Source organism: Protopterus annectens, chromosome 1.part1 (genome assembly GCF_019279795.1).
Source record: "Protopterus annectens isolate FY-2018-M chromosome 1.part1, PAN1.0, whole genome shotgun sequence".
NCBI classification, from domain to species: Eukaryota; Metazoa; Chordata; order Ceratodontiformes; family Protopteridae; genus Protopterus; species Protopterus annectens.
In genome coordinates, this window is record NC_056726.1 from 593990674 (window position 1) to 594005145 (window position 14472).

A 14472-nucleotide genomic window follows, 5' to 3' on the forward strand; every position below is an offset into this window, starting at 1 on the left:
CAGATAACACACTTCCGGATTCGTCTGTAATTTTCTGTAGTAGGCTACCTTGATACGGAAAAGTAGTAGTGGTGAACTTGCTGAGTTTACGGTTATTGGATGGATAGTAGGTGAATGCTTACGGTATACAATATGTACAAACACGTTTTCTTAACGGGGCCACCAGGTAATAACGAAGTAGCTGCGAGTTAATTTGTATGAATAGTTGCAACTACAACTACTTTCTGGTGTTGTTAAATCTGTCATTTTTTTTCTTTTAAACAAAACATTTTTCTCTTTGGTGCTTGGGTTTTGTACATCTTTTCCTACACACTTTCAATCCATAGTTTGAGTTTTGGCTGTTTTGCCATCAATTTATGTTATTATGAAACATTTTGCTGCTTCCCATATCCACGTATCAACTGTGCCTGATTTTGACTCGTACACATATCTCTCAACTGTCCATATTTTGGCAGAATATCCAGATTTGTGATCTGTTCCTCATAAAATTTACGTTTTTCTGGCAAATCGCTGAGGATTGAATTGAAGTCAGTAAATGATTACATACATTATTTGATTTTCCCACTTCAGAAAATGCATGTTACCACGAATCATGTTACTCTAGCAACTGTCTGTTTATAAGAGCAATATTTAAAAATTGCCCCCCCCCCCCCAATTATTTTAGGCTTTCTCCAAAGAGGTTGAGAAGTATGCGTCAAGAAATTTTCGATACACTGATAAATCACTGAGAATTATGGCAAGTTAATCATACCAGACATAGTTTTGTATGTATTGTTTAGAAAATGCACACTGAATCAAAGCCTGTTGATGTTCATCATACTGATTATAGCTAGGGTTGCCACATTTTCCAATACTCAAAGTGGGACATTTTTTGTAGAAACGCCAGATTTTGCAGGGCAAAACATACCCACGACCAGAACGAAGAACAGAACTTATTCTTGTAACATTTTAGTTACTTATTATTTATTTATAGTTTGTTTGCCAGGATAGTCCATTGGGCCACGAGGAGCCCGTTTTCAATGGAGTCTTTGGGAGAAAAGCTCCAGAAAATTACAGATTTAACATAAGTGTAAGTTATTAGAGAAATGTAATGTGCACAAATGAAGCAAAATTAAACAAATAGAAAAACACATATTATTAGAGTGCACATATTAGTACAATGCAATAAGAGTAATATTTACAAACTGAGTTTTTAACAGTTTAACATATTATTAGCACAATGCAATAACAAACTCTCTAAATTTTTTTAATAGTTATGCTAATTCATGCAGTTAATTTCTAGGCTACTGAATTGTACCATTCTAGGAGTTATGCTAATTCCTAGAGTTTATTAGGGGTACAAAACAATGGGAGGCTATTGTAAATTATAGCTTATAGAGAGTAGCTATAGTGTATGGAGATTATGTGGTGTGGGAGCAAGAGCATTCCCATAATGAAGTTAGGTGTGTGAAGTAAGGTTTTGAATGAAGAGAGGCTGCTGGTGGTGTGAATGAGAGTTGGGAGGGAATTCCAATGGCGGACTAGAGAGAAGGACATTAGATGTTTGCCTGGTGGATGGGCAGGTTTATGCAGTTCAATTAGATTTTGGGAATTAGATCTCAAAAGTCTATTTGGTTGGTGCATTTTAAAGGTGGTGGCAAGAGAAAGATAGAGAGAGGGGAGTGAAAATTAGTTTGTGTGCTTGGACAAGTTGAATATGGATAAGGTAACTGGACAGCTCAATCCAGTTCAGTTGGTGTAGGGCAGTGCATTGATGGGAAGTGGATCTGTGGCAGGTTGCAAATTTTGTTATAGCAAAAGGAGAGTTTAGTCTTGAGGGAAGATTGCAGGTTAGTAAGGACAGAGGTACCGTATAGGAGGGATGGGATAAGGTAAGTGTTAGCGTGGGTGAGCCTAGTGGAGGGAGAGATGTAACGGTTGTGGCGGTTAAGCATGCCTATTTTTTTGTGTGTGTTTTTTTATATTTACTTGTAGATGTTTATCAAACTTTAGCTGGTCATCGAGCAGTACTCCCAGTAGTTTAGTATTAGAGAGAGACTATTTCGAGAGGAGTATTATTTTGACCGGTGACTGAGAATGAGGTGTTATCTAGGGTGGTGGTTTTGGAAGCAGTAAATATCATGAGTTTAGTTTTAGTAGCATTGAGTGCTAGATGGTTGTCCATCCTCCATTGCTCAGTGGTGTAGAAGGCATCTTGGATTAATTTAACTAGGGTGGGTATAGAAGGGGCAGAGCAGATTATTGTTGAATCATCAGCATATTGAACAAGGTTGGCATTTGGGATGGCTTGGTAGAAATCATTTATGAATATATTGAATAGAAGGGGGCCTAAAACTGAACCTTGGGGGACATCTGTGGGAGTATTGAGAAAAGGGGAGGTGGCTTTTTTCCATCTGACTGCTTGTTGCCTGTTTGAGAGGTAACTGGTAAACCAGTTAATAGATGAGTGGGATAGATTTAGTGTGGAGAGTTTAGTGAAAAGAAGGTTATGAGATAGTGTCAAATGCCTCAGAGAGGTCAAGGAGGAGAGTGGACACAATGTGACCAGTGTCACGGGCCTTATTAACTGTTTCTAGGAAGGAGAGGAGAGCTGTGGTAGTGCTGTGGCCTGGTCTGAAACCATTTTGAGTAGGGGTTAGAAGTTGGTTGTTTATGAGGTAAAGTAGAAGTTGTAGATGGGTGCATTTTTCGAGAAGTTTAGAAATGGGGGATAAGATAGCGATAGGTCGAAAGTGTGATATTATTGTTATTACCACCTTTGTGGAGTGGAAAAATAAAGGCCTTTTTCCAGAGCTGGGGAACTTGACATACAGCAATAAATTGATTTATAAGAATGCAGATGGAAGAGCTATGCCTTCTGCAGCAACTTTGAAGAAATATGAGGGTATATCATCAGGGGCATTGGAGCCGGGTTTCAATGTTAGTAGAAGTTTTTTTATGGTGGCTGTAGGGATGGGGTTGAAGGAGAAAGGAGGAGGTTGGGAGCAGGGGATGCTAGGGGAGGGAGGGATAGGTGGAAATAAGGGTGGGGCAGCCAAATGGGAAATGAAGGATGATGTAAGTTTACTTATGGAATCAATAAAGAAAGTGATAAATTGGGTGGCTAAGTCCACGTCAGAAGCATCTGGATCAGGGCAGGGTTTTTCTTTTTTGCCAGGTTTGAGAAGGGAGGAGATTCCATGCCAGAATTGTTTGGGGTTGGTGTTATGGTTGGTTTGGAGTGAAGAGAAGTAGGCTTTGCGGTCTGAGATGAGTTTTTTTACTTTGTTACGAAGTGTTTTAAATTCATTAAGGGTGGTGATAGTTTTATTTTTGGAGTTGCGTTTCCAGGCTTTATCCTGAAATCACATGGCTACTAAGGTATTTTTGGTTAGCCAAGGTACAGGACTCATTCTTATGCATTTTGTTTACAGAGGGGCAAAGTAGTCAAGCAAATTGAGGAAAGTTGAGTTAAAGTAGGTAACAGCATTTTCTAAGGGAAGGGTTTTTACTAGGTTCCAGTTAATTTTTTAGTGCATTTGAGAATGTGCTAGGATTAAAGTTTTTTAGGGAGCAAGTGAAGGTGTAGGTATGAGTTAGTTGTATGGAGGAGGGAAGACGGTGGGTAAAAGTGGGGAAGTGTCGCCTAATGGGTCGGGCAGAGTGCCACTATCAGAGATGTAATGTGGATGAGAAACTAGAATCCAGGGTGCTTCCAGTAAGGAAGTTCTTGGAAGGCATAGTTGTTGCGTTAATAAGTTGAGTGAAGTTGTACAAGTTTATATTAAGTGAGTTTGTAGGAAATTGAATTGTTGACCAGTTAATATTAACATCACCCAGGATTATAGTTTCATTAGTAATGTTGTTAGAGAACCATATCTTCAGTGGTTGAGATATTGTCTCCAGGAGGGATATAAAGGGAGACTATGCATATAAGTTTATGTTTGTTTATATGAAGTAGGGCTGGAATTAGTTCTGCCTTGCCAAATTTGGGAATAGGTTTGGTGTAGGGGTAACTAAGTGGGATAATGAGTAGAGGAGAGCGACTCTCCCTCCTTTTTATGTGTTCTGTCTTTCCTAATTATGGAGTAGTTGGGTGGTGTTAGTTCAGAGTCTTTTACATGGGGTTTGAGCCAGGTTTCTGAGATGGCCAGAATATCGGGTTGGTTATGGAGAAGCCAGGCATGGAGGTTAGGAATTTTGTTGCATATGCTCTGAGCATTTAGATCTGAGAAACAAAGGGGTTTACCAGTTGTGGGAGAAGGATGGGATTGGGAGGTTGAGATGTGTGGGGGAGAAGGGCCAGGGTTTGGGTGAAATTCACCGGAGAGAAGGATAGAGATGAGATGGTAGAAGAGGTATTTGAGTTGCTTGGTATGTAATCTATGGGGTGTAAGCTTTATGGGGATGTGGCTAATCTGTGAGTAGAGTTTTTGGGGTTAGGTAAGAGTTTGTAGGTGAAGAGCATACTATTATTGAAGGGGTGGAGACTGGGTGATATACAGGTTAAGGAATTTGTGTGCATCATGGAGATTGGGTTAGTTGTATGAAATGGGGGTGGGTGATTTGCACAGAGAGGTTGGGTGAAATAGGTTAGGTAAGATATGGTAGTAAGTAGTAGTATCTGAGTTAGAAGTTAAAGAGGTTTGGTAGACATGATGACTAGTCAAGATATAATGGGGAGTGAGTTTGGGATTAAGTAGATATTAGTAAAAATTTTAATGTATGGGTTTGCTTTTTCTGTTTCTTATAACGGTGTTTCAGATACAAAATAACTGTTTTATGCAACTATTAAAGAAAATATAGGAAATATTTTTGTCCTAAAATCTCAGGACATTTGCCATTTTTTCAGTTTTTTTGCAGGACACAACTGCCCAAAGAGGGACTGTCCCTCGCAAAATGGGATAGGTGGTAACCCTAATTACAGCTGTAGTAGCCTGTGCTATACCTGTTATAGCCCATCAAGGATGTAACACTTAGCTATATTTGCTATATTCTACCAAGGATATAACAGCCACCACCTTCCAAGTGCACAAACCATTAAATAGATTGAGCTGTACTGTCAGAAAGATGGGTATGAGCCCCAAGGCCTTCAGAGCTTTCCTGCCACTGATGAGAATGCTCCTTGTGGGCTTTTGAGGATTGATGGTTGGCTAGTGCTGTTCTATTGTTGGGCAGATAAGTTCCCTTTGGAGAAAAACTTCTGCATTTAATATTTATTGTGTAAATTTATTTTCTTGGTTAGGAAACTTGCTTTTAGTCTAGAAATTTGTGTTTTAACAGACTGTCACTAAACTTGACTTTACCTTTAAACAGTAGTACACCTTTTTCTCTGTTTAAAAGTTGTTATAAGACCATTTTGTCTGACAAGAAGCTTGTGGTTATTTTACTTTTAGGGGCTGGCATAGTGTATTAAAGTTCTTTCTGCTGTGTTTTTTTTTTTTTGGGGAAAAGTGACTTTTCTGAACTTTAAACTTGTACTGGCTTGTGCTGCTTAGAGTCCCTGGGACATACTATTTGTACCATGGTCGTTCTTTCTTCCAGTCACAAATAATAATAATATAATAATAATAGTAAAATAAAAAATAAAAAAGTGAAGCAAACAGCCTTTGCTACCACAGCAGGCTAACAGTTTGCATCAGCTGCAGGTGACTGATTCTATTGTGGTTAAACTTGTTTCCTCAACTCACTCATTTTTTCCACCGGATCTCTTTGGTATAGCCCCTACAGCCACAATATAGACTGGGGATGTGGGGTCCCCTCAGAGGGCAAGGGAGAGCCACTTCTGTCAGTCCTGGATGAAAGTGCAGGTAAGACCTTTCTTTTTAATAAGAATGTTGTGCCTATCCCTGGGGAAGCTGCTGTTTCTGTCCCCATTCATAAAACTGTTTGCCCCAATTTTCCAGTCAAAAAGAAATGGAAAACTAAACATTTGTCTGCTCCTACTCAAATTTCCCTGGACAGGACTAGTTTATTCTGTCTGGCTCAGGGTCTAAGTCAGGCTATTGATCTCTCATCACTTCTGGTAAAAGAAAGTGGCATTCCTGTTTTCCTGAAGAGATTCAAGATTCTGAATCTGAACAGGAAGATGAAAGGAAAGAGGAAGAGTTTTCTCAGATTTCTGATTCGGACTTCGGGGAGAGGATCTGACTCTCCCTGTGAATGTGCCAGTGTTTTCAGTGGGAGAGCACAGAGGGTTCTCATTCTCTCAGAAAGTACTATGAGCTTTTAAAGTGGAATTTCTACAATCTTCTCCCATCTGTCCATTACTGTCAGCATTGGAGGATGTGTGTGTAACTGCCTGTAATTTCAGTCAGCCTTCTGCCCCTAAAAAAAAGCAGATAGATTTCATAAGGTTCCTCACTCAGACCAAACTTTACCCAGGAGCTATAGCTTTAATCCACCTGCTGCTAAACATTTAGTTAATGCCAATCCTTCCCTTTCTGGCAAGGATGGTAAAACAATTGATAAGCATGGAGGGGGGAGTGTATGCTTCTGCATCTTTGATTTTTTTAGAATTTTGCATTGTCAGGCTCATATGTTAAATTTTATTCTAATTTTTACAGTATGAGGAACCTTTTGTCTGTAGTTTCATCCTGTGTGGAAAAATCTGCTTTGAATAGTTTAGTTTAGTTTTTTCTATATCACAGGTCACAACTCATTGTATAAAGAGTGTGCTTCTGTAGATATTTCTTCCAGGGCTATAGCTACTGGTCAAAGGCAGCAGATCTTAGAACAACTAATGCAACACAGTATTGTTAAAACCAGCAGTAAATGTTGAATATTTCACCAAAAAGATAGTCCAAGTGACAAAATATCCGTTTTATTCCACAGAGTTTAGCACTTTCATTCCTAGTACAACTTCATCAGAACTCAGTTTTCTAACACCTACTTGCACTACACCAACTGGCATCCCATGCATGAAAAGAAGGCTGTTGTTATGGGACAGCTGTTGAAGGTGGCACGCATGGTATCAAACATGGACAATTTTTTGATGGAATGTGATAGAGTTATGTCCATGTTTTTGAAGGGAGGATACCCAATGGTGTTTTTAGAAGAGATCAAGGGTGAGGTTGTTAGAAAAAGACAAAATGGTACATTTTCATCATTATTGGGAAATGGTGATTCCACAGTGCTGGTCACAAATAGTGAACGGAGGGATAACAACAGTAACATGAAGAGTTTCATTTCCACCTACAGCTTGGATAGTAGGGCTATCAAAAATACAATTGAAAAAAAATTGGTATATTTTTGCAAGTGACACGGATGTTTACAGTAAGTTAACAGCTTTTATGGGTAGTAAACCAACATTTGTATACAGAAAGGGGGTGTCTTTAAAACAGCAATTGGAATTTAGACACTCCACCAGCCCTATTAGCATGCAAATCAATGGAACTAGAAAATGTGGAGCATGTTCACAATGTTCAAGCATTATGACTAGTGATCATTTTACTGTGAGGAATGTCACTTATGTAAAAGGAAAATTTAATTGTGACACAAAATCTTGTTTATTTGGCATCGTGCAGCCAATGTACAAGTTTTTACATAGGAAAAACTATGAGAAGGTTGCGTGATCGCATGTATGAGCATAGTGCTGGCATTAAAAATTGTAATTTGAGTAATGCACTGTTTAGATATATTAGTAAAAATTCTACCCACACTTTTAAATTTATGGTAGTGGAGAGAGTTGTTAAAGATTTGCAAGTGAGGGTGGTTGACGAGCATTTGGACATGGCTGAATTAAAGTGGCAAATAGTGTTAAATGCAACTTTTTTTCCAGGTCTGAATGACTCTACATCTTTACTTCCAGTTTTAAAATTAAAGCAATTAAATTTCAAATGAAGTTCAAGTGATACCATTGATATGAATGAACATGTGATTTTTTAAATTGGTTTTAAGACTGTATTAATGTGGATGTGTTGTTTTTTTAATTGACTTCTGATGAAGTTCTAAGAAAGAAAGCGCTAAACTCTGTGGAATAAAATGGATATTTTGTCACTTGGACTATCTTTTTGGTGAAATATTCAACATTTATTGCTGGTTTTAACAATACTGTGTTGCATTAGTTGTTCTACAAGCTACTGCCTTGGTTTTGTGTGTTTTTCGACAGTTGGTTGTGTTTTTCAATCTATAGCCACAGGTATTATATTAGGGAGGTTTGCCATGCTACATTCTCAGAAACTCCCAGGAGATGTTAAAATGCGATTTTTAAATTCTCCTTTGGATAGTGAGTTAGTTTTTGGATCATGTGCTGCAGAGGTTATTAAAAATGTGACAAGGGGTAAACTGATTCAGGAATTTCTCAGATTTTTCAACCATCCTTTTCAAGTTTCCAAGGGATTTTCTACCTCCACCTTGTCCAGTTTTGGCAAGAAGCAAAATAAACTGTCTCAGCAAAATACTGGTAAGCAAACTTAAAAAAGCAATGTCAGGGGGATTCCTAAAAGAAGCCAACTGGCTCACTGACAGAACCCACACCGTAAAAGTTGCAGACTCCAAATCTGACCTCAAAGCAGTGACAAGTGGAGTACCACAGGGATCCGTCCTGGGACCTCTCCTGTTTGGTATCTACTTCTCTGAAGTACAGGCTAACACAGAAGGCCTCTGGCTAATGAGGTTAGCAGATGACTGCAAAGTAGGAGCCATAGTCAAGTCCCCAAATGATGTGGATATCCTACAGAAGGGCCTCACTGAGACAGATGCCTGGTGTCAGAGCCATGGCCTCAAGTTCAATGCCAAAAAGTGCAGTGTCAAATCCCCTTTGGTAAAAACTCTGTACCCATGAACTACCACATAGGCAGCAATCTACTTAACACCGGATGCATGATAAGAGACCTTGGGACCCAGGTGGACAGTAGTCTCTCCTTTGATAGTCACATCGCCACAGTAGTCAGGAAGTCCTTCTACATGGCACACCTCATCATAAAAGGGTTCTCATCCAGGAAAAAAGAGGTCATTGTTCCCCTCTACTCGACACTCATTAGACCCATTATAGAGTACAATCCCTCTTTTGGAATGTACCTCACAAGACATCTGCAGCAGCTGGAAATGCCACAGAAGTACCTCACAAAGAGGATTACTGGCCTCAAACAAATGCTCTACACCGACTGCCTCAAAAAATTCCAACTTTACTCTGTAGCATATCGCCTACTCCGAGGTGATCTCTGCCTAACATATAAAGCGATGTCAAACCCAGAGCTGTTGGACATGCTGCACCTAAAGAAAACCCAATCTCTCCGAGCTACATGCCCTAGTGACCTAAACCTTGTCACCACAATAAACAGGACACGCTGGAGGGATAGATTCCTGCCCCAGAGACTTCCTATACTCTGGAACAAGCTACCCATCTATATCAAGCAAAGTTCTTCATTAGCACTCTTCAAGAAAAATCCTGATGAGTGGATGGGAAAAAGGAAATACACCCCGGGGATAACTTCTGTGACTCTGCTCGACAGCGGCACAAGAAAATAACTTTCTTAGGTGGCGTAAGCCATGGAACCTTGTTGGCTAGGCTTACATAGGCCCTTGGGCCGATAGCCTTGTACCTACCTATAAACCTCCAATAACAAAGGACGGTCAAACAATTAAAATGACTATTTAAGGGACTATGCACCCCCCACCCTCCGACATTCCCTTATTCCGCCCAGAAACTCCGACTCTCCATTTCTCTCTTGGCAGCAGATAGTATCAGACAAATGGGTTCTGAAGATTATTCATCAAGATTACAGATGGCAGTGAGGAAATTCCTCTCTTTCATGGAGTAATTCCTCATCCACAGACCAAACTGATCTGTTTCACCCTATCCTTAACCACACATTTCCTCAGACTAATACAGCCAGTTCCACCTTCTCAGTTTGGAAAACAAAAATTACTCGAGGATGTGTTTTGTGCCATGAAAAGGAAACGCCCTGGAAACCAGTTCTGGATCTTTTTTTCCTAAACCAATTTTTGATAATGTCCAAGTTCAAAATGCTGTCAATTCATAAGCTGTTACCCCTTCTTCCTCATTTAAGATTTCTGGATTGAAAAGATTCTTATCGTCACATCCCTATATATCCAGGCTTTGCATTTCTTAGTTTTTTTTTCTGTCTGGCTCAAATTATCAGTTGTCTGTCTTACCCATTGGTCTAACTACCACTTTGAGTGTTCACAAAGTGTCTAGCTCCAGTTATAGCTCATTGCAGGCTACAAGGTATCCACATTTTTACATATTTAGGTGACTTGCTTATCTTTAATAACAAAACAGCAAAAATCTGACAAGAACACAAAAATGGAGCACTGGAAAAGCAAAAAAAAGGACGGTTTAATGATCGCAAGTTAAAACTTTTACCAAAAGGCTTCTTCAGGCGAATATACATCAGATTAAAATAATGTGACACTTAAATATCAAACCCAAATCACATGACATTAATTAAACCCTTTTATTTAAATATTTTAGCAGTGGTTTTAAAGTGAAAGTCTCATTAAGTCCTGGTGGTAAATGAGCTTGCATTCTGTAAATCCATTTCATTTTTAGTTAGTAATTTTATGTCTCCCTCAGGTAAAGGTAAATAAACAACCTTCAAAATCATAAACTTAAATCTGTGATCATTCCTTTTTTCCATAATATGTTTGTACAAGGCATTGGTGGTAACTTTGCGCTTTATGTCACCCCATATGATCAGCTATCTGGTCCTTAAGTTTCCTGTTAGTCATACCCACATAATACCCTTCACATAACTCACACTTAGCCAAATAGAGAATATTATATGTATTACAATTCCCATAAGCATATAGGAAAAAAAATCCTTCCCCGTAACAGGGTGCTTAATAAATCTGTGTTTGTATATGTATTGACAGTAGACGCAGTCATTACATTTAAATGTGCCATGCTTACTGTTAATGATACTAAAAAATGCTTAGGTTGTTCTTTATAACACAATTTTTGTTTAAGTGTAGAGCTACGTTTATAACCAAAAGTGGGTATATCACCAACTATATATTTCAACTCTGGTATGTCCTGTAGTATAGACCAATGCCAGTTAAGTGTCTGTTTCACCATTGAAGTATTCTTATTAATGTTAGCCTGCATTTAATACCATTCTTACTATTGTTTACTCTAATATTTGATTCATAATTATCACTAAAGAGTGGTCGAGCACCATTACTGCTGCGCTGTTGTTTCACAGAACCACATGCTACAGAAACTTCCCTCTTGGAATAGCCACGTTCAATAAAATCATTGCTTATATTTTCTAACTGCTTAACCATATTGCCATCTGAAGTGTTGAGCCTAGTTACTCTCTGCATCTGATTCTTAACAATGTTTTTAAAAACAAATGGTGGATGCATACTACTACGATGTAAATAACTATTTATTTTAACCATTTTTCTATATAATTCTGTTTGGATATTACCTACACCATCCTTATATAACGATACATCAAGGAATGTGATCTTACTAGAGGAACTCTCATGTTTAAACCTTAAAAATGTGGTTGTTGCATTTATGCATTCGAAAAAAACATAAAGGGTTATAATGTTCCCTTTCCATACAGCAAACAAATCATCCACAAATTGCTTGTAAAGGCATATGTGGTTCTTAAAAGGGTTCTGTACAGATAAGTATTTTTCCTCCCACGTATACATAACAATATTTGCATATGTGTTCGCGACAGACTTACCCATCGCTACACCCTTTACTTCATGAAACAAATTAGCCTGATATATGAACACATTATTTTCCAAAACAAGCTGTAACAGCTCACAGATAATTCTATATTATAGTTAGAATAATTCAACAAAAATGTTTTCACACTGTCTATACCAAAATCATGGGGGATGATGATAAATAATTAATCAACATTTAGGGTAATGAAATATGTTTCACCATCAAGGCTCCCTTTGGTCCAGTCATAAAACTGTTTCAAAAACATGTTAGTGTCTTTTAAAATCATAGCAGTCTTATCTAGTAATGGTCTCAACTGCTTTTCTAAAAACGTAAGAGATGGGTTCCATTACCCACCCTCTTGCGGGAACAATAAGACACATAGGTGAGTTTCTTTCAGATTTATGTAGCTTTGGTATGCCATAAATCATAGGGATTTTACTAGTGTTAACAAACAAATAATGGAACAACTCATCACTCAGAAAACCAGCATCATGCATATTACATATAGATTTGCGTACTCGAAGTGAAAATGTATTACTTTCACCTCTTGTAATACTGACATATTCCTCTCCATGTAATATCAAAAGCATTTTTTCATTATAAAAATTGATATTCATGACAACAACACCTCCACCTTTGTCCGCATTCTTAATCACTAATTCAGTGATTTTAGTTAAGGACTCTATAGAATCAAGTTGTTCCTTAGATAAATTACAAAAATGTTTAGTTTGCCCACTCCTGTATAACTTGTATATATCCCTCTCTACTGCTTTCTCAAAAACGTTTAGCACTGTATTATTATATGGCATGGACATGCTAGATCGTTTCAAAGTATCTGTCACAGGCTCATTGGAATTACCAAAGCATATTTTAAGGTTTAAATTCCATATAAAATATTTGAAGTCTGTATAAAATATTTGAACATATTTTAAGGTTTAAATTCTCTATAAAATATTTGAAAATATTTTAAGGTTTAAATTCTGTATAAAATATTTGTCAGTTCACAACCTGTTCGTACTCATTTAAGCTTTCTGGATTTAAAAGATTCTTATCCTCACATCCCTATTCATCCAGACTTTGCATTTCTTAAGTTTTTTTTCTCTTTGGCTCAAATTATTAATTATTTCTCTGTCTTACACATTTGTGTTCACAAAGTGTCTAGCTCCGGTTATAGCCAGGCTACAAGGTATCCACATTTTTCCAAATTTAGGTGACTTGGCTTATCTTCTTCAATGTGTCAAGAAGCTGAGATTCCAAGAGAACATTCAAAAGTCTTTTTTGAGTCCAACACAGAGGATAGTGTTTGTGACGCCCCACCACTGTACCAGTAATCAAGGAGCCTCAGTCCTCACCACTGGCAACAGTGGGGGACGTACACTGGGAGGATGACAAATACACACACAGTATTTCCAGATGCAGCTCTCTGCATCAAGTGCAGTTTCCCTTCAGAGCACACAGAGACCACAGTCAGTCCGGGGCTGGTTTCTCACTCTTTCTCCAGATCCCCAATAAGACTCCTTACTGGCACAGGTATAGAGTTGAGATCTCCAAGCTAAGACCTCCAGCACCCTCTCTGTCCAACCAGTGCTTCCTGATTCTGCCCAGTTAGCTGACACACACACTCTTTGAGGCTTGATTTACACAGACACACACACACACACACACACACACACACACACACACACACACACACACACACACACACACACACACACACACACCTGGGAAAGGCTGGCACAGATTTACTAGCTATGCCCTCATCTGCCGAAACTATATGGTACTTTCTATGCCACCATCACTCCTTATCAGCTACTTTAGTGTTAATATTAACTCAGATGGAGCACACTGTGTCACCAAATGAATATGCAAGTACTCTCAAAACTTAAATATCTCTACATAGATCATCCACAGTGAAAGGCTTAAATATATTTAATATTAAATAATAAAATAAGACAGTATTAAATACATATATTCACATTGACATCAGAGTTTAAAACCACAGGAAATATTTAAAACAACATTGCAGGACAGTCTCAAATAAATAAAGAAAAATATCTAAACTAAGCTTCACTATATTCCTGACTGAATCTAAGAAAATGACTATAATTTAAGAACTTTCTAATGGAGCAAGGCAGATGTGAATGGATCTTTTAGTTGCTGTCAGGTCCAAGACAGAATACAGAAAGCTCTGTCTCACTAAGAGACTTCTCAAATTAATATCACAAATATTACTGCTGGGATAACTTGCAGAATGACATCATTTCTTGTCATCTGACTGCTAGTTCCAAGGCCAAATAACCATTGATGAAGCAGACAGTATTTAGCATCTACCTGTAAATATATACAGGCAAAGGCTTCTCCTCAGATCTCTGGCAGATACTGGAAGACATAAAACAATCGCATTCCTTCATGCTTTCAAGACTAGTAATTACTTACTAGGACCTAGTACAGACATTGTGTCTCTTGCTGTACTGAAAACTTAAAGATACGATCTTTTATGGCCTAGCCATAAATTAATTTCACTTATTTTTTAAAATGTAACCTCCTTTATTCCAGTTTCCACTGTTAAAATATATAAATTTAAACAGTTACAATAGTGCATGCACATTTTTGTTCTCTTCCAGTAGAGCACCCTGTGGCTACATTTCAATCTGCACTCTGCAAATACCCTTTTTCAATACATACGTCATACAGTTTGATATACACATGACATACAGTTCTAAAACATTTGTAACACAAGCATCTTGTATAAATCATTTTGATATTCACAAATGACATGTAATTATTCGCAAAATTCCAGCTAGCTGTTGCTGTTAAGCAACTGTTTTTTTTTGTTTTTTTTT

At 38.0% G+C, this 14472-nt stretch overlaps 1 protein-coding gene across 4 annotated transcripts in view; it reads left to right on the plus strand.

Annotated features, from left to right (window-relative positions):
* Positions 1 to 13: 13 nt before the first annotated feature.
* The window catches only part of NTPCR (nucleoside-triphosphatase, cancer-related), a 473959-nt gene continuing 459500 nt past the window's right edge, over positions 14 to 14472 (plus strand). For all 4 annotated transcript variants that reach the window (XM_044076973.1, XM_044076992.1, XM_044076963.1 and 1 more), the window contains exon 1: positions 14 to 166. In XM_044076973.1, the coding sequence (XP_043932908.1) occupies positions 115 to 166 (52 nt within the window). In that variant the 5' untranslated portion in view covers positions 14 to 114. The remainder of the gene's footprint in view (positions 167 to 14472) is intronic.